The 27,968-nt window shown below is 40.0% G+C and overlaps 3 protein-coding genes across 4 annotated transcripts in view; all 3 read left to right on the top strand.

The window, feature by feature from the left end:
• The first annotated feature begins 139 nt into the window (after nt 1-139).
• On the top strand, nt 140-5,801 carry zpd (zona pellucida glycoprotein d). 2 transcript variants are annotated; one of them, XM_034210686.1, is made up of 10 exons: nt 140-1,198; nt 2,767-2,818; nt 2,902-3,009; nt 3,738-3,946; nt 4,072-4,229; nt 4,537-4,651; nt 4,894-5,021; nt 5,124-5,307; nt 5,449-5,554; nt 5,643-5,801. In XM_034210686.1, exons 4-10 carry the CDS (start codon nt 3,755-3,757, stop codon nt 5,762-5,764), a joined length of 1,005 nt encoding a protein of 334 aa, XP_034066577.1. In that variant the 5' UTR covers nt 140-1,198; nt 2,767-2,818; nt 2,902-3,009; nt 3,738-3,754; the 3' UTR covers nt 5,765-5,801. The 2 variants fall into 2 exon arrangements, with proteins under 2 accessions (XP_034066577.1, XP_034066576.1); XM_034210685.1 differs by lacking the exon at nt 140-1,198 and adding an exon at nt 2,582-2,602.
• A 426-nt stretch (nt 5,802-6,227) lies between these two features.
• mmp15a (matrix metallopeptidase 15a) lies at nt 6,228-23,260 on the top strand. Its single transcript, XM_034210656.1, has 10 exons — nt 6,228-7,125; nt 8,989-9,137; nt 10,337-10,459; nt 10,543-10,862; nt 11,410-11,571; nt 13,405-13,811; nt 14,075-14,213; nt 15,897-16,047; nt 19,484-19,599; nt 20,692-23,260. The coding sequence occupies exons 1-10, from the start codon at nt 7,012-7,014 to the stop codon at nt 21,153-21,155; spliced, it is 2,145 nt and encodes a 714-aa protein (XP_034066547.1). The 5' UTR covers nt 6,228-7,011; the 3' UTR covers nt 21,156-23,260.
• Nucleotides 23,261-27,642: 4,382 nt separating this feature from the next.
• The window catches only part of LOC117542820 (cyclic nucleotide-gated cation channel beta-1-like), a 30,111-nt gene continuing 29,785 nt past the window's right edge, over nt 27,643-27,968 (top strand). The window contains exon 1 of the mRNA XM_034210673.1: nt 27,643-27,776. The gene's annotated coding sequence lies outside the window, so the exon portion shown is untranslated. The remainder of the gene's footprint in view (nt 27,777-27,968) is intronic.

Here is a 27,968-nt window from a genome sequence, read left to right on the forward strand (position 1 = left end):
GTGTGTTTTTTTCATCCAGCAGCAGAAGCCCTGCCTGCCTCTCAGGTGTGTGTGCTGCAGCTGGTGTTGTGAATCAGGCCGATGACAGACACCTCCTAAAACCCGGCTATTTCACAACACCAGGGTGGCACCGCACCACTGACGACGAGACGAAGAATCCCACATGATGCTGCTGAGGGGGCCAATACAAATCAAGTCTGAAGTATTAGTCCAGTACCAAATGCACACAGGGTGCATTTAAAACGAGTTTAACTGTGATGTTATTTATATTTTTAGGATGATTTACTCCTGATTATATGGTCATATCATCATTATTATTTCACTCATTCCCTCAGATATAATAACTTATGTGTTCAATCAAGATACATACTTTCAGTTAGGAGACAAAACGAAGTTACATTCATTTAAACACTGACTTTTTTATAAACCTTCCTAAACTTGTTGAATCTGTTTTGCTTTGTTAATAAATATTAACAATTTTCTCTGACGATTCTGTTGTGTTGCTGTTTGCCCGCAGTTGTGAGGCGCTTTAAGATGATCATTAAGAGCTTATTTCAATTTCAAAGACAAACTAGGCAGCAAAAGAAGTAGAAATGTATGATCAGTAAACTAAAGCTTACAAGATGTGTTGTGAGGTTTCAATGCAGTGATTTAACTGTTTGATATGCTAATGAAATCCACTCCGCAGAGATGGGAGTCTTGAGGTGTATGAACACACCCTGCTCAATGTTGTGGATAATAATGGGATGCTTCTGAACTAAGAATAGATTGTTTTTATAGGCAGCCATTTGTAACCGTTTCTTCATCCTTTGTGTAATTTATCCCATCTGAATATTTGTAGACCATTTTATATTTGTTTACCATGAAGGATCTATCAGAGAATGAGGGTTTGGTGAAGCCAGCACTAATAGAAAAGAAACAGATACAACACACTGTATTATCTCAGGCCATATGATCTGCTGCAAACGTGCCTCATCCATCATGGTGCCTCCCTTGACTCCCTTGATCTGTCCTATCAAAGACAGATGGTCTGCACCCAAAAAGGAAAATGGCCTGCCTGATGATGTCTGCGAATATGGACTGTGGCCTCCGGGTGTGCCGAGTTGGCACTGCAGGAAATACAGTGACCCATTTATGGCTTTCCCTAAAGACACCCAGAGAGTCCCACACTGTTTGACCTGCTGACCCTAAAAAAAAGGTTTTATTTATGTATTCCAACTCCCTTTTACTGTTTGTAGGATGTGGTTTAGTAAATGTTCTATTCAAAAATAAGTTATCTTAGAGATTCCCCAATACAGACATTTAGTTTGAGGTGTAGTGGACATGTAATTAGAGGTGGAAAGTAACTAAGTACATTCACCAAGGTACTGTACTTACAGTAAGTACAATTTTGAAATTCTTGTACTTTGCTCGACTATTTCCATTTTATGCTACTTTGTACTTCTAAGTCATTAAAACTAGCTTCACCTTTACCAGCTTTGATAACGCTTTACTGCATCAATAAATATAATCAAAACATATATATTATTCTGAAATGTAACATTTGCATAATAAGTACATTTTGATGCCAATACTTTTGTACTTTTACTTGAGGAACATTTTAAATCCAGGACTTTTATTTCTAACAGAGTATTCCTACATTCTGGTACTTCTACTTTTACTCAAGTACAAGATCTGAGTACTTCTCCCATCTTTGCATGTAAGATTCATAATTCCTTTTTAATTGTAGTGCTATTTCACATACTGAAGTAGTGAGGGGGTAAACTTTCCAAAGCACTAAACCACTTTGGCCAGTAGTGACATCTACAGGAAAATATCAGCATTGTGTGTCTAAAACTACTGTTTGGTAAGTGCACAGTGCAGAGGTCTGTGGGGGTTTGGAGGGTATCTGTTTCAGACAGAGGTGGAAGACATACTCAGATTATTTACGTAAGTAAAATGATTAATTCTACAGTGTAAAAATACTCAGTTACAAGTCCTGCAATCATAATTGTACTAAAATAAAAACAATATTAACACAAAAAAATACTTGAAGTACCAAAAGTAAATGTACTCGTTATGCAAAATGGCCATTTTATCAAAGATATGTGTGCATTTATGTGTTCAACAATTTAATGTTGCACTTGCTAAAGGTGGGGTTAATTTGAATTACTGTATACACTTCAGAGTAGCTTAAACTTTAATATTATATTATAATGTGTGTTGATTTATATGTTGTATTAATAACCAACATTTGCAAAGTAACTAGTGACTAAATATGTTATTTAAAAAGTTAAACATTTGCCAAGAAATTTGTACAAATATAAAATAGCCTAATTTGAAAATACTCAAGCAATGTACAAGTACCTAAGTAAATGTAACTGGTTTTAGATATTGCTGAAATACTTTATATTGACCAATGAACATAGACTATAAATAGCAGAATCGCAGACCCAACATCGACAGGTGTTCTTAATTAGAGAGCAGCAGGTGTTGACAACGAAGACAACAGAGGAGCGCTTCCCTTTGACAAACAAAAAAGATATATATCGCATTTAAATATAAGATTCAAATATATTTGTTACCCAAAAAAACAACATAAATGATCCTCGTCGGCTTGAAGGTGGGTGTGGATACAAATGTTGAGTTGTAATACTTCATGTAAGAAAACAAAGCTAAACGTGTTTGTAGCGTCAGGCTAAAGTGATAACGTAGCCTATCTTAGCCTAGCTAGACATACATAAATAAATTAATAGTTACAGTGGAAATGTTTTTTCTTCAAACCAGCTGAGCGTGGTCCTCGTGCTACTCATTGGGTGCACGCATCATCTTGTTCAGGGTAAGGGTGTCTACTTGTATAATAAAAATATCAAAAGTTATGTTGCTTGTCGAAGTATAAAGTTATGTTTGTTAACTGTACAGGAAGGTGCAGCGTGGAGCATTGCACGGACCCCACGAGGTGTGTTCTGTCCGAAGACCAAAGAAGCTGCAAATGTGCCATTGGATATTATGGCGACCAATGTGACAAAGGTATGCGCATTCCTATTCATTTCTTACTACTTATTTTTACAATTCACTCTGCCTAAAATAATGTATTTTCTTTTACAGAAGGGGCTCTTACAGTTCCTAATTTAGCACCTTAAATATTTAGGAGGCCTATTACACTTAAAGTTAAGGCAAATATCTTTTTTTTAAAAACAATAACGTTTTATTCATTAGCAAGGGTCCTTGTCCAGAAATATTGGATTCTACATTTCCCACAATAGCATACTTTTGCGAGACACTGTCTGTCTGGTAATTGCCAACATTTCAAAATCCTTGCCCCAATTTGCAGCTTTTCATTAGGCACCAAGTCCAAGAAATTACTTTGTTAAATGTTACTCTTAATTATTTCAGGGTACTTTTTTTTAAAGGCAGGAAGATATTTTGCCATCGTTTTCACAGGCGGAGTAATCATTTACACCAAATATATAAACATTTTTTGTAGATTTGTACACATGTTGTTCAATTGCCCGCAAAGGAACATTTGTTCTGTCCATACAACTTGAATACAAATACATAAGCAGAATAGCTGTACTGTAAATGACAGAGTTATGCTATGGATGTTAGGCTCATAAGTTGTTGCAATCAAGACAGATGGAAACAAATGAAAACACTTAACATACTTATTGTGTTTGTATAGTTAACAGTGCATGTGTCCTCCTGTGAATCTCATGCAGCCACCTGCCTTGCATACCTAATAACCTTACGTTTTACAGATGCACACATACAAGTAATGTGTGGCAGGGACTACATAACAGTCAGAGCATTAGAGGATTTCTTCATGTACCACAACGTGCCACTGGAGTCCCTGCACTTGTCCAACAAATCTTGCCGTGCTCAGAGAGAAGTCATCCATGGTGTGCCGTACTACATGTCCCGGATAACTAAAGAGAAATATCTAGCCTGTGGAGGCAAGCAGCTGGAGGTACACCTCAAGCATTATTTACGTTACATGCCTTACACTTTCTTTTCCTTGTTCAGTAGAAAAAAGATTTTAGTATTTCTCCCTCACAATGTTGCATTTGATGCTTTTTTCCCCCCTTCTTACAGAAAAACTTTACTCACATCTCCTATTCCCTGAGTCTACTGTCAGATCCTCAGGTTACTGGAAACATCATCAGAAATCCAGTCATTAAGATTGATTACAAATGCATCTATCCATACATCAGGAGAGTCAGCCTACCTTTCCCGGTCATCCCCTTTTCCAGGTAAGGATGTTGAATAGAAATGCTTACAGGTTGCACCAGTCCACCAACAGTTTCACTTAATGTAGGTACAACTATAAGGAAGGGAATCGTCTCTGTTCAAGTGCATGGTTCTGTGGTTTCTAATCACACGTACGTTTGAGATGTTTTCCAAAGCCATAGTGCCCCCTGATGGCCTCCTAACATTTTTATTTTACTGTGCGCTGCAATGGAAAAAAATAATATTATTTAATACATAGTGGAATTGCGTTTTGCACTTGGTCCCCAAACTCTCTTTTTTGTTTTCTTGCCTCTTCTGTGTACATGGCAGTGAGGCAGTGATACGTGTAGATGAACTTGATGCCACAATAGAGCTGATGCTGTACACAGACCAGTCCTACTCTAAGGCCTACAGCAGTTCCCCCACCATCGAGCTCAGAGACAAGGTATGGTTACAATTTTAAATCCAAGGCTTTAGCTAGATTGAATTGACTGTATGCTTTAATGCCCCAACAACCCTATTGCCAAAATGCTTTCCATATTCATAAACACAGCAAAATGGTTGAACAATTTTTAAAAGCCTCACATATTTGTAGTGTTAAATCATATTGAAACACAATTTTGAGAATTCATTTTGTTTCATGTCGGTGATGGCTTTAGTGTGACTTTTAAATGGCAATGTGTCCAGGTGTATGTGGAGGTGACGGTCACAGAGCCTGCAGATTTCTTCCTGGTCCGGATCAATGAGTGCTGGGCCACACAGTCCTCCCAGCCTAGAACTGCAGAGGGCCTGGTTCACACGCTGCTTATGAACGGGTCAGAGCAGCTCTCGAATATCAACAGTTTGTCTCCCTTTCATTTTTAAATATGAGCCCCACTCCACCCATTCCTACTCCTTATTTCCATCTCTTTATTCAGGTGTGTGAATGACCAAACTGTTGTCTTTCTAAACGGGAGCACGGGACAGCCTGGCCGTAACGGAGACAGTTCTACTGTTCGCTACAGCTTCGACATGTTTCGCTTCACATCCACACCTCACGACCTCTATCTGCACTGCACTGTCCAGCTGTGTGAACCAGACGACCACGTGTCCTGCACACCTGTGAGCTCACTCAATTGACTTACTTGGATCTGTTACCTGGTACCAAGAAGCCGAAACCCTTAGGCCTCATGTGTTACACCTCGAAGAAAATGAACATATTTTCCTATTTGGCTACCTGTTATTTCTTGTTTTTGTTTACAGAACTGTAAATCGATCGCTAAGAGAGAAGCGGTGAGAGCAGACCCCGCCCTGGGCCTCCTGTCGTATGGACCCATCCGGATTGAAATGCCAGACGGAGCTCAATCTAGTAATCAAACTATCTCTGCTCTCTCTGTAGACCTCATTAGAATATATACTTAACTGCAGTGGATACCACATTTATCTGTTTGTTTCAGGCGTACTGATGACGGTGGTGCTTCCTGTAGCCGCTGTCTGGACGGTTGGCTTCTTCCTCATCATCCTCATCACCATGGCCAAAGCAGGCAGCAGGAGGCTTGCACAAACTGAGGAGCACTGACAACAACAATGCTGCTGTTGGCAGCTTCAATAAAACTTTAAAAAGAAACCATATCTATTTTTATTTATTTCCTGATAAGATTTCCAAAGCTAAAGTTGTGTTCAGGAGGGCGACTGACCTTTTACTTTCAACAGCAAATTAACATTGAATAAAAAATATGGATGCAAAACCAGTTGAATTTCACTTTGAGAAATTCCGGAGGAGGAATGCTTCAGTGCTGAGGTATAATAATAATAATGTTGGTCAGGGTTGGTTAATATTTTCTACATGTTCACATATAGATTTATGGTACAATCCTCATAACATTTCATTAGAAGTGTTTCACTTTAATGCATGCTATCGATTGTGTAATATAGCCTACTAAACGCGAACCTAATTTACCTCCATGCATAATAGTATGTGCTTCCTGTCCCAAATGACTCCATCAGCAGCAGGTAGTTTCGCGTGAGGACAGCAGATGGCACGCTGAGTCAGGTCTGCTGTGCGAAGGGAGGAGGGCTCTCGTCTCTTAAAATCATTACACATCTTTTATCAGAAACCCAGCTGTTTGATGGCGGTCTCGAAAATATTGACAGAACGCGTTTCCGTTTAGAGTTAAAAGCAATGTACGTCTACTATGGAGAAAAACGGTGCAGGTGAAATTTGATATCCTGCCTCTGGAGTCCAGATTTTCTTTTTGTTTTCGTCGTGTGCAACATTACGCAACAAGTTCAGAAACTCCTGAACTTCAAAAAATACTTGTCGTGTGCTAATCCCGTGTTTGCAGTGTATTTGATGAGACTTGTTGCAGCACTTCTCATTGTGCTCCAGCTGCTGCCTGCTGGTCTGATCAGCCATTGTAGACGAAGGAAAAGGGGGCAAGGTCTAGTTTAGTGCCCGCCGGCTACACTGTTAGCTGAGTGCATGAAAGGAGCTGCTGTATGAACACTTGGATGAGCCATGAGGCTGCTGGCCCAGGACAAATCGCTCAGTATGCAACCGGGAATGGATTAGTATCATCTCGATTCGTGTTTTTCCGAGGTTCAGTGAATGCACTTTATTTTACATAGTTTGTAGCAATTTTTTCTGGTGCTCAAACCCAAACAATTAGCAGATAGTGGGGCTACTTGTTGCGGAGGGTTGTGATTTGATGTAAGAGGAGGAGAAGAGAAGAAGTCCAGCACTTTGTCCTGCCGGAGGAAGTTGTTTGGCTGTTTTGAGTGTTTTCTGTCACCACGTCTTCATCACCCCACAACAGCAAAAGGAAGATGGCACCCAAACAGCCCTGGACTCAGAGCATTATCACTTTGTGGTCCTTACTCTGCCTGATTCCGAGCAGCCCGGCAGCAGATGTCCCGGAGGAAGAAGGCTTCAATGCTGAGGTATAACATCTGGATCTGGGTACAGACAATACTTTTCTAGATGGTTACGATATTCCCTTTTTGTAGTTTTATTCTAAAACTTAATTAGTTTAATTTACAATAGCCTACTCATACAATTTATTTATAAGTGTGAGTAGATCATTTTCTCAGTTTATTGTATACTTGTTTGTGTTCATAAGCAGGTTATAAGTGCATATCCTTATGTTTGTTTTTGTTAAACATCAAAGCATCAGGTGGGTTCTAGCACTGCAGGGGTGTCATTTGACCTTTTTCCAAATCACAACACAGCACTTGAGGTACACGCCTATGTATAAAATGGTATTGCCTTTTGTAGAATCATGTAAAGATCATATAATCTTGAATTACAAAAACAACACTTTTAGCATTTATTTGTATAACCAGAATATGAACAATGAAACAACTTTCTCTGATTGTATTTGTAAGCCAATTGTAGGTCATTTAAAGAGTTGATTTATGTATTTGTCAACTTATCTTAAGAAGCCTCCAGAATTAGGGAATACAAAAATCCTTTATGTTTGATTAAGTAATAGGCTACAGGTATAATACAATTCAAATATATTTGTATAGTTGATATCCACATGAATAGTTGATTTTCAAACTTGTAAAAGAGTGTATGTTTAAGATTTAGAGAACAAATATTAAATTGACCATGAGTTGGTGATGTCTTCTTGAGACCGTTTTAAACTGGAAACATATAACACACAGTAGCTAGAAGTAATATAAAAGATCCATGCAAAATAGAACAGCAATGCAAGTACATAAATTAAGCAAAATAAGTGACATTGACATTATTATCACTGTTTGAACACCACTGTCTGATAGACAGAACATTTCCTATTCATTTCCTTATATTTGTTTGAAAACTACATTAAAGCGTGTATGAAGTGTCTGTAGTATCCTGATTATGTATATTGAATATAGGGGTTACCATTATTCAGATTTTCACAAGATAAGTTATTAATGTTGTGGTTTTAAAAATAATGACATTCTGTTAAATGTAATTCTCATGTATATACCATATTGTTGATTTATATAACAATGTAAGAATATCACAATGTTGAATCCAGTCATATCCTCCAGAGGTTTTACTTATCTTCTTTCATGTTCTTTAGGCACAGGTGAATAAGCCCACGTTAAGGTTACATGGGTCAAGACTTGTCATGCTATGCAGAAATGGTCTTTTAAGGTTTTTCTCTGCCTGAGTGTGTTCATGCATGATGAGTTTTTGTGTTGCGAGTGTGTGTTTTGCCCCCGGCCTAAGTTCATCCCATACATGCATGAAGGTACGAGTCCCATGATCCATCTGTATGAGGGGGCCTGTGGCGTTGTTTTTGAGCTCTCAAGGCTTTTTTAAAGGGCAGAACTCAAAACTTTACAGATGCCCCCCCAGGAGCCATGGTCCTGTTTGCCTGGCTACAAGTCTCTACACGCTCAATTTCACTGTCAGCAAACATGAAGCAAAAAGGGGAAATTCAGCATGTGTAAGCCTTTTACCATTATTTTAAGTAGACTCATGCAGAGTTTTGTGTTTAACTACAGCAGTGACATACAGTTTTATTATTGCCCTTTTAGTTTTCCTGTTTCCACTTCTTCCTCTGTTCTCTTCCTCATCTTGGCTGTCAGTGTGGAGAAGGCGCAGGAATGTCGTAATGTTAATAGAAGCCATCTGGTTTCTATCTCTACTTTTCTTTTAACTCCTCAGATGCTCCCTCTAGTCATTAGACAGTGGATAAGCCTAAACAGTTGTAGCTGTCATACAAATGTATCGCACACACAAAAACAAACATGTGTTTAGGAACTTTTCCAAAGGAAGACTAAGTAAATCTGACTGTCTCCTCACAGGCGTGGCTTCGTAAATTTGGCTACCTGTCTCAGGCGAGCGGTCAGATGTCCACCATGCAGTCGGCTCAGATTCTTTCCAAAGCCATCGGTGACATGCAGCGCTTCTATGGCCTGGAGGTGACCGGAGAGATGGACCCTGCTACTGTTGTGTAAGAAAGTATTTATTTTGGTTTTATTCTGCAGTTGTTTTTGTCCCAAAGACACGCAACATCACTTTACGTTTGTGTGAGCAGTGACCACAAACTGAATCCAGAGATCTTGAGGGATTTTTTAAAATCATGTTGGACTTTATTTTACATTGATTGCCATTTTTTAGATCCTTCATTTGTATGCCTTCTATGGCCTCGGGTCGGTCAACAAACCTCAACCATCATGAAGCAATTTTTTTCATAGCTCTGGCTTTTCCCCATCACATAATAACTTTGTCATATTAATTTGTCTGTATTACCAGGGGCGGAGAAACAATGCCAGCTTGTAATACGTTTTTATGCCCATATGGTTTGGATTATAGTTTAATTTAGCTTATATCACATCATAACTAATGAGGCTAGTCAGGCTATTGTGTTATATATCCTCACATTCATCTGTGGCCTCATTTTATTAGACCTGTTCCCTGGAAGTTCTAGGAAAAATGACAAGGTCTTAGAGGAAAAGTTTTGTAAATACTCCTTATTCCCAAGAGTAAGAGAACACATATTAATACCACTGTTATGTGAAGCTAAAAAAGCAGCAGCAACCAATTAGCTTAGCTTAGCCCTGTTACAGGAAAAGGGGAAGCAGCTAGCCTAGCTCTCTGCAAAGTTAACAGAATCTGCATATCAGCACATCATTATTTAACACATAATGTGTTGTTGTTTAATCCCTTAAAGAACAGAAACCAAGTAAAAAAGAAAACATGTTTGTAGTTACCTATGGACAAAGCGAGGCTTGCTGTTTCCATCTTTTTCCAGTCTTTGTGCTAAGCTAAGTCGGCTACTGGCAGTCGCCTCATTTACAGTAATGCTTGACAAAAAAGTGATTAAGTGTGTTTCCCAAAATGTCAAACTATTCCTTTAACATGACAAATTCACTTTGTTTTCACATTTTAGTTTGTCAGAGATTAGTCCTGAAAAAGGGCTTAGATTAAGTGCTCCATGCTGGTTTAGAATAATAATGTCCAGCTTTGTGAAGAGTCTATCAAAAAGGACTATAAATAAAACATTTCAAGAAATCACAAAAGCTACCGCAAACAGTATAAGGGTCAAGTTTATGGCCATGAAAAAAAAGTCATCATGCTAGGTTAGCATGTTGGTGACATTCGTTTGTAATCCTATGTTTGTAATGTGTGTGTCTGTTTCTGTGTGCTTAGGGCGATGCGTCTGCCCCGCTGTGGCCTCCCAGACAGAAAGGCAGAGGAGATTGATGTTGGTGCTAGAAAGAAGCGCTACACTCTCACTGGAAAGCAGTGGGACAAAGACCACATCACCTACAGGTTTATAGCACTGACATGTAAAAGAAATTCAACAACAAAGCAATAGCATAACATCTCTAATAGGCTTTTTCTTCTGGCTCTAGTTTATTAAAATATCACGCGTTGCTGGGCGAGGAGCAGACGTACAAAGCTATCCGCAACGCCTTCGACGTGTGGAGACGGGTCACGCCGCTCACCTTTGAGGAGTTACCTGCTGAACACAACAACCACAGCATCAACGGCAGCAAGTCAGAGCTCTCTGACATCCTGTTGTTGTTTGCCTCTGGTTACCACGGTGATATGTCATTGTTTGATGGCGAGGGAGGGTCGTTGGCCCATGCCTACTACCCCGGACCAGGAATCGGTGGGGATGTACACTTTGATGAAGATGAGCCTTGGACATTGGACAATAAAAACCCAGAAGGTAAGTCAGTTGACTCTTTTTTTCTAGTGGGGATTGAACTTGTGACCTTTTGGCAACAGCATCATTTCTCTGTCTCTTCTGGTTAACTGGGCTGCAGCAGTAAAGGTTCACTGGGTACATGTCCATGAGAATTGGATGTGTCTACAAGCTTGCTGTAATGCCATACTAATAAAATCTAACCAGCCATTTAGCTTGTTAAAAATATTTATTAGCTTTCCTCTTCCTGTTTTGGTTGCCCAATAGTTGATGCACTTCCTTTATGGTATACATTGAGCCTTCATTTTACCATGAGAATGCACCCCGGTGGCATACAGAGTTGCATAGTGAAATCAAGCCTATAGGGAACCAATATAAATGCAGATGGTGTCATTATTTTATATTACATGTGCAATTTATAGTTACTTCATAATGATACGTTTTTAGCAAAAAATTAGTCTATTGCCAATATGAATCAACTGTATCATATTAAGTTAATTCCTTTGTCATTTGACATTTTTTTTGTATAAATATTTAAACAAATGTACAAACAATATGTGTGTCACTGCAGGTATTGACCTCTTCCTGGTTGCGGTCCATGAGCTCGGTCACGCTTTGGGTCTGGAGCACTCTGATAACCCCAGCGCCATAATGGCTCCTCTCTACCAGTGGACTCACACACATAACTTCTCCCTACACGAGGATGACATCAAAGGAATACAGTACATATACGGTAAGAGGCACGCACTGTCCAGACACACCTATTTATATCATTGGTTTTATTTATGGCTTCAACAATGCAGTATTTTAAGGCACCACCAGAGCAGAATTTGGATTTGAACTTGACACAGTGAGCCCTTTAATGTCAGATTTTTCCATCAGCTAGTGCAAAGATACTTAACTGAACCATAACACAGCTTACATTGATTAAGATCTATTCATTGATATACACAACTAGAAAGCCTTTTCTAACCTTACCACCAAGACCTGATTAGTATCATGGTTTAGCCTTAGCAGAAACACACAAAACAAACTGAACTCGAACTCTTTTGATGTTTTGACTTCATACTCTTCATGCTTTTTGGATCTAAAATCAGTAAGGGTTGAAGTGCAGACAATCGGCTGTATCACATCTGCACACAGGAACACAAGAAGGCTTCGAAAGAAGCTCTGTGCAAACGGCCAACCACACACATAAATCACAAGAACCTCGCTCAATACAGCATATCTTGCGTGCCGTTATGATGTTGTCATGCATTCTCTTCTCAATGGATGGCATTGTTAATTGACAGATGACATCTTTGTATGTGTGCCTGTTGGCTAGAGAAAAGCCTCATATGTGTTTTAGAGTGTCCTTTATGTATATATGTGTTGCTATTTGTCTGCTGCGGCCATGTTTTAGGAGCTGTAATTACAGGCCGAAACACTAATTTGTCTCTTAAACTGAAGACATAAATCCATTGCAGACATTGTTTACTGATTTTTAGACAAAAACTATTTTCATTACCATCTATTGTTCCGAAACGGTCGCCTCTCTTGTATCAGATACAAATACAGATAAAACATTTAAGTGTACTATTTGAATGTTCCTCCTATAGTTAAAGTTTGCCCAGGAAACTCCCAATCTTTCCATACCCACACAACTCTGGCTTATTGATACGCCTACTCAGGCCTGCTGCTGTAAATACTGTGAGGTAAATGTTTTGGCTAAAATTATACAGTAGTTCCCTAAATCAAACGGAGCAACGAAGCACTGAGCTAGAGAAAAGCTCTGATTGAATAGAGAATAAATCACAAACATTTGCGTTCCTTTGACAGAGATTTTTATTCAAGAGGCCGATACGTTTTTAGCTACTCAACTATTTACTTATCACTTAAAAGTGAAATATCTTATCAATAAAATGACTACAAAAGATTAAACGTATGTTATATATCCTGTTGATTTGTGTAATTATGTAACCAAAATGTTTCAAACTATTTTAAACATGGAGCTACCACTTTTTAATCAAGGTAACAGTATTTTTCATTTAGTCTCCTCTGGTGACATCTCACCCCCCTTTCAAATGCTTTCAACGTTACATAGTGGTTGTCATAAATTCACGGTTTTATCCACTTTTAAGCCACATTTTAACCATAGTCATTGGACATCTGAATCTTAATTTTTCAGAGAAAAAAGGTGGACAAAGGTTGGAGGCAGAACAGCGTTGGAAGAACAAGTAACTCAATACGTCTATGGGCCCATCAGCTGTCCGTACATATTACATAATTGTATAGCTGTATCTGTGTATTTCCATCGCTTAGCAACCAGCGGGTCGTTTTTTCCAAAGAGCAGCAGCACAGTCGCAGTCAAGTGAGCTTATAGCCGCTGTTCATAATGGTAAATTAGGCTTTCTTTCTTTGTGTGAGGGAGAGTTGAAGAAGACATTCAGCGGGAGAGAAGTGATTGATTTCTAATGAGGCATTTATTTAATTTCAGATTGACATTTTTCAGTTGAAATATGAGCGTGAAAAATAAATCCTCACAAATCTTTAACTTGTTCTAAGCCCTCCATCTCTTCATCCTCAGGCCCCCCCCTCCCCACGGCTGCTCCACCCACCTCTCCTCCCCCCCATGACAACAATCCTGACGATGACTCCCTCACCTCCTCCTCTCCACCCGAAGATAAACCCACCTCAACTTCTCCCACCGACCCCCCGCCCAACCCGCCCGACCGCAGCCCACACCCCCCAGCCCCCCCGGAGCCGAGCCACAGCCCTACCTCTCCTCCCGTCCTCCGCACCTCCACCCCCACAGACTCTCAGCCTGACCCTGTCACCCCGTACGTCAGAAGAGATGTCCCGCCTCCTCCGCCTCCTCCTCAGCCCCCTGCTCCTCCCCGCCCTCCCAAACTGCCCGACAACCAGCCCCCCAATATCTGTGACGGGGACTTTGACACGGTGACCATGCTGAGGGGGGAGATGTTTGTTTTTAAGGTGAGAAGTAAAGAAGTATTTCATATGGTTGTTCAGAAACACAGTTTAATATAAATGTTTGCTTGGATTGGACCGCAATAAAACTGCCACTAGTGTTTTTATAACCCCTGACCTGATAAAAACAAGCACATGAAAGATGTACGATCTAAACACGACCGTTATTTGAGTCAAAACAACATTCAAGTCATGCAATGGGAAGTGAACAATAAATAATTCTGACTGAAGATAAGCTAAAAGATAAACATCATTATTTTGCTTGGCAGGGTCGCTGGTTCTGGCGTGTGCGGAGGAACCGGGTCTTGGATAACTACCCCATGCCCATATCAGTCTTCTGGATCGGCCTGCCTAGTGACATTGACGCAGCTTACGAGCGCCACGATGGAAAATTTGTCTTCTTTAAAGGTATGCCGAAGCTGTTTATCACCAATAAAACCTGTCAACATGCTGAGTGGACTGCACTCTGTTAGGTTTGCATTTTATTAAAATCCCACACTGAGCTTTACAATACAATACAACTTTATTCATAAAGCACTTTAAACCTCCAGACCAAAGTGCTGTACAGGCAAATAGATAAAACAAAGCATACAAAAAAGTAATACAGCTCAGCTCACACACCATAAAACAAGTACAAGTAAAAACAAAAAACTATTTAAATGCAAAAAAGCAACACTCTGAAAGATGTTGAAACGCCAAATGTTAAAACGCTAAGGAGAAGAGGTGGGTTTTAAGAAGCTATTTAAAAGCAGGCAGTGTTATGGTTTTTCTCCTCGCTTAAGGGCACAACAAGAGGCCGGTTAATTTCCGTAATGTTTCTCCCCCAAGCAAAGCTGGAGCCAATGTGGAGCTGTTACATAACCACAAGATGTGGAGATCAACACTAATCTGTGCATTGATTTAAACGGGTCGGACTGAATGGAAAGCAGCGCAAACTCAGCATTTTCTTTACAAGCAAACAATGTGATTTACGAGGATAAGGAAATAATTCAACAAGGCTATAACTCTTGGTATTTGGCAGACATATAACACAAGAAGAGGATCATGATTCATTGTATTAACACTGTGACAATATTTCTGCAGATGGAAACTATTGAGTGTACTGTGTGTTTGCATGTGCATCACAGAGTCCGTGTGTGTATAAGTGTGTGTTGCTGAGATCATTTGGCGTCTTGAGCGAGGCCTGTGCAGCGTGGCGGCTGTCGCTGCTCCAGTGTGACTCTGTGGCTCCAGCTGAGCCCCAACAGGCCTCCTGGGAGAGGTGGAGGATTGCATCAGCCTTCCTGCAGTACGCTGCTCCAGATGTTAACAGCTGCAGAGCACTCACTTTTACAGTCAGGCCGTGTGGTGATTTGTGATGCATTTTCAGGATTTTCTTTACTTTCGATCACAGATTTTCTTTTATTACCCATGAAAGGCTTTTTTAGGGGTGGGGTGGGGTTCATTATCCAAATCTGAGAATGGTGGTTGACGTATGCTGCACAGATTGTTAACCCCATTCAGGAACATTTGGAACATTGGGCTTGAATTGATTAACACTCATTAACATCCATGGGTGATAACTGTTACATATTTGTATTTATCTCCTAAGATTTGAAAGTAAATGCTTCCGAATCTGCGACAATGTTGCTCATGTGAATCCAAAATGATTTAAAACCTGTAGTACGAAGAACATAATGTAAACATATTTGCACTAATTTCTAGAAGCCCCTCTGCACAGACTTACTGAAGCTACTTAGCTCAGTACAGTATGTTGCAATTCTCCAGTGTCCTGGCAGTGTAGGTGGAAAGTGGCTTAAAAGTGTTTCCAAAAAATGAACTTATACAAGAAATTGGCTCCCACATGGGTAAATCTTGGAAAATAAGTGTTGTGCCTACTATTTCTAACTTCACTGTCCTTTCTACTTTTCTTCTGGAGTGAGTAAACCCCATGACATATGCCATATGCTCTGGCCATCACTTTGACTTCATGTGCCATGGCTTTTTTCTCCCTCCTTTCTTTCTCTCCCTCATTAACTTTTCTCTCATATTTCCCCCCTCTCTTTGCCATATAACACGTAACATGTAAACTCAATCATTTTGTCCCCGCAGATGAACAATACTGGGTGTTCAGGGAGGCTGACGTTGTGCCGGGATACCCACAGCCTCTACATCAGTACGGACAGGGAGTCCCTGCTCACAAGATTGACACAGCAATCTGGTGGGAGCCCAATGGATACACATACTTCTTCAGTGGAGACAGGTACAGTGTGTCAGAGACACGCAGCAAGATTTGAAAATATAATGTAAGAAATCAAAGGAAACATATTGTAATTTATTAAAGCAGTTCTAAAAAAACACTTTTTCTGTGTTTAAGCATATACATTTGTGTATCTTGAGTGCCTATCAACCAACAAACTGGGAACTAAGACAAGTGGTCATTTTTTGCGGGCTGCTTGGGTCATGGGATTCAACAAACCATGCAGGCTCATTGGCATATACCTCCAGGTATTTCTTACAACAGTTGAAAACCACTGAAGAAGCAACTTTTGGTGCGCCAAACTGCAGTTCCTTAAACATCCACTTGATGTTGGCTCTAAAAGCAAGTCATCCCCATTGAACCCAATTGAAAAAGGCCTGACTTTTCAGCAGAAAGTCTGCTACAGTCAGGTATAGGGATGTAACGATACCAAAAACTCACGGTACGATAATATCGCGATAAAAAGTCCACGGTACGATATTTATCGCGGTATTGAAAAATAAAGAACAACAATGTTTTTTTTTTCTTTATTAAATAATAAATCTGATTTGTACAGCATTTTAGTAGGATAGTAGTATTTTAAAGTGTCAACAATATAATAATCAGACCCTGCAATAGAATAAATCAAGTTTTACTTTAGTTTTTCAAGTAACTCAACTCTAACTCACTCACTCAGCGTCATCAAGGTTATCTTTTAGGAATATGAGCGTGTCCACATTTCCAGGTAGAAGCTGGGATGTTTGGGCGTTTACAATAGCCCCTGCTGTGGAAAAAACTCTCTTGCTTGGTACTGATGTTGCTGGGACAGAGAGATATGCTTTGGCCATGGGTGACAGCAGTGGGTAAAACTGTGCATTGTCTCTCCACCACTTCAAAAACAATACAGTTTTTGCCAAGAAGGTGAGGCTTATTGACAGGGCGAGATATACATATACTGTTGGTACTTGTCAATGTCTCTAGGTATGTACATGTAGCCCTGTAAATACGATGTCCTTTTGTGTTCTGTTGTTTTATGTTCATGTTGTAACCTACTTGCTGCCATGTTGGACAGGTCTCCCTTGAAAAAGAGATCGATGATCTCAATGGGACCATCTGGTTGAATAAAGGTTTAAAAAAAAAGAAAAAAATATTTTTAATTATTTTTTTAAATCACGGTAGATTTTGTCAGTCTCACGACGGTATTGAGACATTTATTTATCGCGATATTCGATATATCGTTACATCCCTAGTCAGGTACAATGAACTCATTTTGGTCTCTGTAGCGAATTCTCCCATTCATGACAACTAGGGGTTGGGACTTTTACCTGTTATCTGTAATACGGCCTAAAAGTTATGCCTACCTGTGGGCTTTGAGTGACATATACCATCACAGGTCGCAGCCGCTGGCTGTGTGCTCTGCTCTCACCCTGTCCCGCACCAGTTTCACCACCAATCCAGAGTTTTTGCCCATTTGAAAAATAGCCGGGAATTGGAAGAATGTCAAGTCACTGCAGTGTTTCCCACAGATATGAAATATACTTGGGCGGGTGGTGGCAAGGGGGGGGGTGAGCGAAAAAAAAAAAAAAGTTTTAACAACATTATTTATTGACTTTTCATTCCGGTATAATCATTTTGCGCAAAGATGGCACTGTTTGTCAGAGCACTTCATCCTTCTGGGATTTCATGAAGAACAGCTCCAACGCCTGTGTGTATGGGAATGCCTCTGGTGCTGGTCCATTAACTGCCAGTGTTTCCCACAGATCTGAAATATACTTTGGGGGGTGGTGGTAGCGGTGGGGGTTGAGGTGACGTGCAACAACATTAACCTTTCTGTTGGTCGCTTGTTAGCAGACCCTTCACGCGATGGCAGAGCGAACAGGTACAGGCAGGGTCCATAATGATAGCCCTATAGTTTAACTCTACTACCCACACATGAACATATGGAAATGGGTTACTATTTAAAAAAATAAATGTATTTATTAATGTATTTAGGAACCTATCCATGTGATTTTTAGTGGGGGTCGACCTCAAATCCTCTAGGGGGGTCCAGGGGCATGCCCCCCCGGTAAGATTTTATTTTTTATTTTGGAGTTAAATGCATCAATCTGGTGCATTTTGAGGGGAAAATAAAGAGACTAGATCTATGGAAACACCTATATTTAACAGAACTGTATACATTTAAATAATCATAAAATCAAGGCCATAACCAATAACATACCATTTCCAATATGAAAAAAACACTGAAACTTGTTTATTAATTTAGTTTTGGTTCATTTATAGTTGTCTGTGCTCCTGAATCAGCCTCTCCTGTCTCCCTCCTCTCCCCCCTCTCCATCCTCTCCATCCTCTCCCCCTGCTCCTCTTTGAGGCAGCAGCAAAGACTAGTTTTCTCTCAACAAGTTTTAAAAGTGTATCTTACCTTTTTTCACCTAGTTAACTTTTTATTTATTTATTCATGCATATTTTACTAATCACATTACATTTCATTTAGCTGAGGCTTTTATCCAAAGCGACTTATAATGACCGATTACAGGGACATTCTCCCTGGAGTAACTAAGGGCTAAGTGCCTTACTCAAGGGCACACTAGTGTTGGTGTTCCTGGCGGGATTTGAACTCACAGCCTTCCGATCTTCAGCCCACCTCACTATCCATTAGACCAATCACTACCCTCTCAAATGGAAATATGTGTTTACATAAATGGTGACCACACCGTTTGAGACCCACTGAGAACTTAGACTAAGTTAACTATCTAAACACTCAGAGAGTCCTTTACCTCACCTGAGCTGAGGTTATCCCGAGCTTGAATGACACACAGAGACCAATCAAGGGCTTTGATTTATGATCTGTATGACAGTGGCCATGTCGGCAGGCCACATCATGTGGACAGCCAGTCACCCTGTGTGAGGCAGGCCACTTAACAGGCCAGAAGGAGGCGAGATCAGAGCAAGGGAGCGAGGGATCATTGTCCACAAGTTAAGCGATCGCAGATGGCGTCGTGGTCACGGACGAATAAAAAAAAAAAATATTAAAAAAAAAAATTATAAAAAAAAAAAAAAAAAAACTAAATGGGTCGCGAAATATACTTGGGCGGCCGTTAATATACCTGGGCGGCCCGCCCAAGTATAGTCTATGTGTGGGAAACCCTGCACTGTCAAAATGGCTACGTCCATTTTTTATACAGTCTGGAACTTCCTTCAGAAAAGATGTGCCATATTATGTTGCAAGTGAATTAGAACAGTATAGGACTTTTTTTTTGAGAGGCTCAAAGAGACATGCGCTACAATAAAGTGTTTTAGGCAGAGGGGGATACAGGTTTATTTAGACGGACAGTATACAAAAAATAATGTGTATTTTTTATATTTAAACATGTAAACATGAACATATAGAAATCCAATATATAGAAGTGTGAAACTTTTTATAACTTAGTATGTCCTCCTTCATCTTATTTTCTGTGTGCAGATACTGGCGATACAATGAGGAGACCCGCACTACAGACCGTGACTTCCCAAAGCCGATAGAAAGATGGGGCAAAATCCCTCATTCACCCAAAGGAGCCTTTCTCAGCGATGACAGCGGTAAATATTGACTTTCAGTAGAGCAAATAAAGCCATTATTTAGAGGAAGGGAATAGTTTCTGTTTATAAAAATCACAACAGGCCTCAAAGCTGTGCATACAGTGTTGAAAGCAGGGGAATAACATGAGTGAGTATAGAGAAAGAATGAAAGGTTACAGGGGTGAAATTGGGGGTGTTAGAGACAGACAGGGACACAATTACATCTGAGGCCGCTGGTTAGACTGGAGCAAGCAGAGCAGGGAGAAGGATGAGGGGATGAGAGAGGGAGAGGGAGAAGGAATGAGAGCTCTGGTTTGAGGGTTAGCCTGTCCTTTCTTTTGGAAATTAGATTTTTGGCAGGCAGAGCTGCTCTACTGTAAATGCAAAGTCCACCCAAACTCTTCAAATGCCTCTGCAAGCCTGGTCTGAAGTACAGAGTGTCAATTACACCCATAAATCTGCCCTGAGTACAGTATGGAGTTATTTTGTTGCATTCCAATGCTAAATTGTAGTACATTTATGTATCACATGTTATGAGTTAATTACTTTCTTGTAGTTTTATATTAACACATTTGTATTGTGATGTTAGATTCAGATTGAGACAACCATATTTATCCCAAGAAGGGCTATTTGTTTGCAGATGTACCCAGTCTATGCACAAATCTAAAACTCACAGGTAATATGTCAGAGGCAGCAGATCAACATACATGGATCAAATATGGTTGACAATAAGCAGCAGTAAATATAAAATTAGCCATTTGCAGTTCATATAATATTATAGTATTACTCAACATTTAATGTAGCCTACACCTCAATGAGACTTGTTGAACCATAGTTTACGCTAAAAGTTCTTTTTCTTTTTTCACATAATCTGATACAGGGATTTTTGTCCAGTAATGTTATTCAGTATCACTTGAATACCTGAGTATCTGTGCATCCTTGGTTTATAAGGAATGTATAAAGCCCTTAATCCATCATATTTGGAAGTTATAAGTGTTACTCCTTACAGGCAAGGACACCAAATATCAACACATGGTCTACAGTATATTCACATAATAATCCATTGCACATGAGTTGATTGACTTAAATCTATTTTATTTTTCTCTCATGCAGCTCACACCTATTTCTACAAAGGCTCCAACTACTGGAGGTTTGACAATCGCAAGTCAGAACCAGAGAAAGGCTACCCTCGCTCCATCCTGAAGGATTTCATGGGCTGTGTGGGGGCCCCTGACCCAAAGCCCGACACGGACACCGAGCAGGAACCAAAACACAAACCAGTGGACCCTTCAGATCGAGGCAGAGATGAGCACAAAGAGCCGGACAGCGGCAAAGACAAAGACTCTCAGCCTGACAACACAGAGGAGGAGGAGGAGGAGGAGGACAAAGAGGTCAACGTGGTTGTGACGGAGGCCGACAATGAATCAAAGGTCATGACTCTGATCATGGTGATTGTTCCTCTGCTCCTCATCCTGTGCATCCTGGTCCTAATTTACGGCATCCTCAGGACTCTACAGAAGAAGGAAACTCCGAGGGCCTTGGTGCACTGCAAGCGTTCGTTGCAGAACTGGGTGTGAGGCACAGACTTTGAAGCGATAGAGCCAGATTTCATCACTTCTTCTACGGCCGTTGGCGTCAGAGTTTGTACTTACGTCAGAGTGGAAAGCAGCTTTGACGCAAGTTTAAGAAAGCCACAGATGAGTCACCGCTTTGGGCCCCATTCATTGTGAGAACTTCTATTGCTCATGTGAAATAATGCAAACTTGGTCAAATCATTGCCAGTGGACCTACAGTGTTTCTCCTGTGCCTCCCCTTGTGCCTTCTCAACATCTGATAAATAACCTCTTTTTCTTAAAGGAAAAAAATATATATTCCTATCCCAGCGTTAAAAAACAAGTGTCTGGCACCGAATGTCAGATGACACACTTTTTTTAATCAATTCTTATTGTACAGAGAAGGGACCGAAGATCTTTTGTAGTATAAATGCAGACAAAGTCGATAATGCACATACATTACACAGTAGCACACATATTGTACATACACACATGAGTGCTTGTAGCTATACACATACATCATACATACAATGTTGAACAAGACTTTCATTAGCTTGACTACGGTGCCTCCACCAATCTTTTTTCTTTGTTTAGAGCAGATAATTTGCACTTTTACATTTATTGTTGTCTTTTCTGTTTTGCTAAGATTGCTCCACAGATGTGTGTGTTTGTGTAGGAATGTCAGACAGCTGTGTGTGTCCATTTTCCACTGAGCCCTCTCTCACACACATGCACCAACGTCACATGATCTCCAAAAAACCCTAACGGCACTCATTGGTGCATGCATGTCCAGATAAGCACACACACATTGACATAGAGACTACTTACCCAAACAAAGGCACATATCGTTTTTTTTGCACACAGACACCAGGGCTCCAGCCTCCCCTCCTCCCACCACAGCCACGATAACTGTTTCGACTACACCAGTAAAACACAATCCCCAGTGGAGACATATTGATATACGACTGGTGCCGGGCCTTGGATGAAATGCAAGAGGAGGAGGGATTTATTCACAGTTAACAAGAAGAATTGAAAAGTGTGTTTTTTACACATCCTCTCCAACTAGGCTTGACCTGTGAAGAGTAAAACAATAGCAGCAGTGTCCATCTTTTGTATCTTCTCTTCTTCTTCATCATTTCATGCTAAAACTAAATAGATTTAAGTGTACACAGAAGAAGCCTGCAGGCTAGAGAGGAATGGGTCAGGGTCTGGTTTCCATTAAGCCCACATGCTGCTGATTTGTATCAGGCATGAGGAGGGAGAGAGCGGAGTTGGGGAAAATGCAGAAAGAAGGAGGTATAAAAAATAGAAGTGACGAGTAAAAGAACATGAAAGAGAATGAAATGCGAGGGAAGGAAAGATTGAAGTGTGGGGGGGGGTCTACCAGAGTTTCCTTGCCAGTTTTTCTCTGGGAAAGGAGGAGCGAGGGAAAGAGGGAGGAAGGATCTCGGGGAGGGGCAGCGCTGGCGTTGTGCCTCCTGACCTAGGTCCTTTTCTAGTCTTCTTGTTTTTGCTCTGCTTGTTGTCCTGAGCTGGAGAGGACCCCCTCCCCCTCCATCCTCATCTATCATTCTTTCCTCTCTTATGTTTCTTTTAAGTCTTTGTTTTTCTCTGTTTGATTTGTTTTATTCCTGTACCTCCAAGATGTATTCATTTTCTTCTGCACTCTTCTGGAAAGTTAGCTCAAGCATTTAAAGCTACCTAATGCACATAGACAACTGCAGAAAGTGAGTCGACCACTATCTGTCTTTGTTTACCTTGCTTTTCTGTGTGTAAAGCCACTATTTAGTCGCTAAAATCATTAATCTTTTTCATTAGGTTGTGTGCCTTTTACAGTGTGCCTATATTTAGTTTTTACGTTATTTCTTTGTGCCTTTTTCAGTGACTATTTGGGGACCTTTTTTGTACTATACATAGCATGAGGGAACGTTTTTAGAATTGTTTTTTGTTCGTTTTTTACTCTACTTAATATTTGTAGTTTTGTATATTTTTGTTTCAGGTTTTCTGTAAGATCAGCAATAGTTTATTACAATAATGTTGATGCATGCGGGGCATGTTCTGTAAGGCCTGTGCACTCCTGTGTAGAGTATGTTAAAGATTTCACAATAAAACAAAGCAACACACTGTTAGTCTTTAGTGCAATTTATTTCTTCATGTTACCTTAAATATACACCCTTTAACATTCTTAGCAAATGTCAAGTTCAAGGAGTCGATTCTACTGACGGCCACAAGAGGGAATCGTTGCCTCTAAAATAGAAAGTACATGAAGTACATTTGTAAGATTGGAAGGTTCTTGTACTTGTTGAGCAATTTCCATTTGATGTAAAACTCTAAAACAGAAAATACCTCCCCAAAACGCCTCGTTGGTGAAACGTCATTGTCCATTTTTTACTTCCTGGGTGCTGTGTCGTAGAAGCACCCAGTAGCCACGCCCAGAACTATGACGCGATACGGTCATGCGGTACCCGGAACCAAATGGGCCAATCCGTGGAGCCGTTACGTTACGTCCGCGGAGCTGTTACGTTAAGCCCCCGCTGATTGGTCCAAATTGACCAATCCACGACGGGGGGCAAGAGCTGCAACGAGCCGTTTAGTGGAGAGAGTGAATACTGCTGAATACACATACTTTAAAGAGATGCTGTATGCAAAACCAATGTGAGTTTGGAAAATTGCACAGTATTTTTCTATTTTAGTAGACCTCAACAATGGAATTATGATCAGTGGAAATGGCCATGACACCTCTCCTTTAAACTAATACAATTAGCCAGCTTTAAACCAGTCATCAAATACAATCATTCTATGATAAAAACACGTGGCCAAGTTTACAAAATGGCAATTTTTACTTTGTGGTCATTCTTCTGTATATTTTTGTAATATAAAGCGTTACCCTGTTTATATTTATGCAGAACTTTATTAGAGTAGGTTTACATTGCACCTCTCCTTGGTAAACAGATGCAATGAGTGTAGTTTATGTGTACAATGTGTAACTGCGTGAGAGCAGCCTCCTGCATGTCCGAGGTAATCAGGATTAGCTTCCATCACAGAACATCCACTAAACGACTAAAGCTTTACCTATACATCTGCTTTCTCTTTCAGCCACTTTTCTACCTTTATTTCAACATATCTTCTCATCATTGGTTTTCCTTGTTCTTTTAATTCTCTTAAATACAATTGAACACATTGGTTTAACATTTTAACCAAATGTGAATAGTGTGCACCACTATTTTCTTCTGCAAAGTTTCTCGACAATCATAGACCACTGCTAGCTTGCAAAACTTTAGTTACATTCTCTACCTCTCCTATGAGTATTTTTCAAAACTGCCGCTGCTCTGTGTCTTATGCAGATGTTCAATTAGGATTGAGGCCACTATGCTGACATATTCCAGCCATTGGTTGGAAGGTTCTGTGTCATCAACCTGTTCTCCAAGCTTATCCTCTGCTGAGCTGATAATGGGATCTGCCCGCTGCCTCATCACCACCATCAATTCTCCTGTGATTCTCATTCTCAAGCAGTGAACAGGCCCCACTGGATGCAGTGAGTTATATGCACATGTATGACCTGGTGAATGTTCTCCACCTGTCTGATTACCTGTCTGTCAATCGCTGTCAACATTACAATTTACCATTAGGGGAGTCCTGGATCCTTGCTAATAACTCTCAGGGATCATGCCAATCACTTTCCCTTTTCACTGTCCCTGTCAAACACCTGAGGAAGAAGTATTCAGATTGTTCACTGATGTACAAATTGAAAATATCTAAAAAAAATCACAACATAGGAAAGGGTCAATTCTGTGACTGATATTTTATCATGTAACCTATTACATTACTAGATTGATGATAATAATAAAGCAACAATGCACACACCTATCTGGTTGGTATTTAACTTTAGGTCAGTTGTTATACAGTTTAGTACTAGTTTGGTGATTTATTGTTTTAGTAGGTTTTATAAGGTTACCATATTAGCCGTGTTGCTACCAAGGAAGCTCTAGGCATGGCAATGTTGGTCCAAGGCAAGGCAAGGCAAGTTTATTTATATAGCACTTTTCAACACAAGGCAATTCAAAGTGCTTTACAAAAAATGAAAGAGATTAAGAAAATGGCATTTAAAATCAGTCATTAAAAAGAAAAGCTAATAAAATAAACATTAAAAGAAAAAATACATGGATAAAAGTTACAGTGCTGTCAATTAAACATTAAAAGAAAAAAGTACATGGATAAAAGTTACAGTGCAGTCTAAGATATGAATAGTTCAATTAAAAGCAGCGACAAAAAGAAAAGTCTTCAGCCTGGATTTAAAAGTAGTCAGAGTTGCAGCGGACCTGCAGGTTTCTGGGAGTTTGTTCCAGATATTTGGAGCATAATAACTGAACGCTGCTTCTCCATGTTTAGTTCTGACTCTGGGGACAGAAAGCTGACCAGTCCCTGAAGACCTGAGAGATCTGGATGGTTCATAATTTAGCAGGAGGTCAGAAATGTATTTTGGGCCTAAACCATTCAGTGCTTTATAAACCAGCAGCAGTATTTTGAAATCTATTCTTTGACACACAGGAAGCCAGTGTAAAGACTTCAGAACAGGAGTGATGTGATCCACTTTCTTAGTGTTAGTGAGGACTCGAGCAGCGGCGTTCTGAATCAGCTGCAGCTTCCTAATAGATTTTTTAGTGAGACCTGTGAAGACACCATTGCAGTAGTCGAGTCTACTGAAGATAAAAGCATGGACAAGTTTTTCCAAATCCTGCTGTGACATTAGTCTTTTAATCCTAGATATATTCTTTAGGTGATAGTAGGCTGATTTAGTAACAGTTTTAATGTGACTGTTGAAACTCAGGTCAGAGTCCATGACTACACCTAGATTTCTGGCTTTATCTGTTGTTTTGAACATTGCACACTGAAGCTCAGCGCTAACTTTTATACGTTCTGCCTTGGCTCCAAAAACCATTACCTCAGTTTTATCTTTGTTTAATTGGAGAAAGTTCTGACACATCCAGTCATTGATTTGTTCAATGCACTTACTCAGTGTTTGAATTGGAGCATAGTCTCCTGGTGAAATTGTTACGTAAATTTGTGTGTCATCTGCATAGCTATGGTAACTTATTTTGTTGTTCTTCATTATCTGAGCCAGTGGTAGCATGTATATGTTAAAGAGAAGAGGCCCCAAGATGGAGCCTTGAGGAACCCCACATGTCATATTTGTCAACTCAGATGTGTATTTACCTATAGAAACAAAGTTGTTTCTGTCCTTTAAGTAGGATTCAAACCAATTCAGAACTGTTTCCGAAAGTCCCACCCAGTTCTCCAGTCGGTCTAGTAATATGTTGTCCATCAACAACTCTGATGCAGATGAAGTGTTTCCCTCAAGATGAATTGTAATAACATTGGTGATTCCTTCATTTCAAATCTATTTCCATCATCAGGAAACAAAACACATTTTATGTATAACAACCTGCAAATGTTATTCCCATAAGCATTCTGATGTACTCGGCTTTTAACGCTAATCAGTATGTGTTAGCAGGCTAACTGAGGCTAACACGCTAACTAAGAGAGTAAACATTTGTCTGGTAGCATAACATTTAGCATGTGAGCACTAGCATTTAGCTTAGACAGAGCTGCTAGCATGCTGTAGCCCTGCTCTTTGTAAAACCTTAAAACGTAACGACAGCTGCCAAATTAAACTAGATTTTAGTTAAAAAGTAATGGTATATTTTACTCTGAATTGCAGTAAAGTAGAATTATACGTTCACAGAAACATGAAATATACTCAAGAGCTTTGAAATTAAACTCAGCTATGCTAATTATTGTAGGCCTACTTAGTTACTTTCCAACTAGTGCCATATTGAAGACATGTATTGCCATGTATTGCCATTGCTCATAGAGCTGGGGTCTTCATGGCTGTAGGAACAAGAAAGAAAGTAGGCTAGATCATCAGAGTCCTGTCAGACCCTGAGCCTTACTAATACGTTTTGGCTTCCTCTGTCTCCTCCTGACTGTTAATAAATCAGAAGGTTTATTGCTTGTCAGTCAGGAAGTGGCCCTGCGTCACTGCTTGGGGATACAACTGTAATCAGGAAGGGACGGGAGATAATATGGAACAGAGATGAAAAGCTTGAGGAGGGAGAAGGGAGAGTATAGCTTCTCCTTGAAGGCACCGTTGTGTATTATCCAAAGAGTAAAACAAATCCCCTATTGACAGTATAAATCATAAAAAAAGTTTCCTCCTTTGGTAGAGAAGTGGAGTGTAACATGTTAAATACAAAATTATCCAGATGCTTATACAAAACATTACAAATAGGCCTACTTGCATTTTACGCTTTATTTGTGTAATGAGTTGAAATTCTGTAACTGGATGTTTTCCCTTTCTACCTTCCAGTCTGGGATTATTTGAGTCACCATTTATTGTTGTCCTCAGTGATCGAGGAGTGATAACAGTATGTAGATTACAGGGATGATGTCCTGACGATACGTTTCTCTGTTTCTGTTAATCTGGGATTGCTCACAGTACAGGATTGTGCGTCGACCTTCAGGTAGTGCTGGGTAATCCTGTTAGCTCCAGGCAACCTATGCGGAAATCCCAGCAGAACTGTGCTGGCTGTGCCGCACTCTGGATCTCTACGCCACCGGCATGCAGAAACACCTGTAGACACGCAGGTAAGGTAACAATGCTTTAAAAAATACATCATTTAATAGATTACATTCATTTGTAGAATGTGAGGATCTGTGCCTTGGTCAAATGACAGTGTGTGAATCTGCAGTTGTAGAGTGTTTATATGAGCAGACATGTGGATGTGATTAGATGTTTGCTATCAGATTCTGATTTGTGTTTTATCAAAGTATGCACTG

This window comes from Gymnodraco acuticeps, unplaced genomic scaffold, assembly GCF_902827175.1.
Source record: "Gymnodraco acuticeps unplaced genomic scaffold, fGymAcu1.1, whole genome shotgun sequence".
Taxonomy (NCBI): Eukaryota; Metazoa; Chordata; class Actinopteri; order Perciformes; family Bathydraconidae; genus Gymnodraco; species Gymnodraco acuticeps.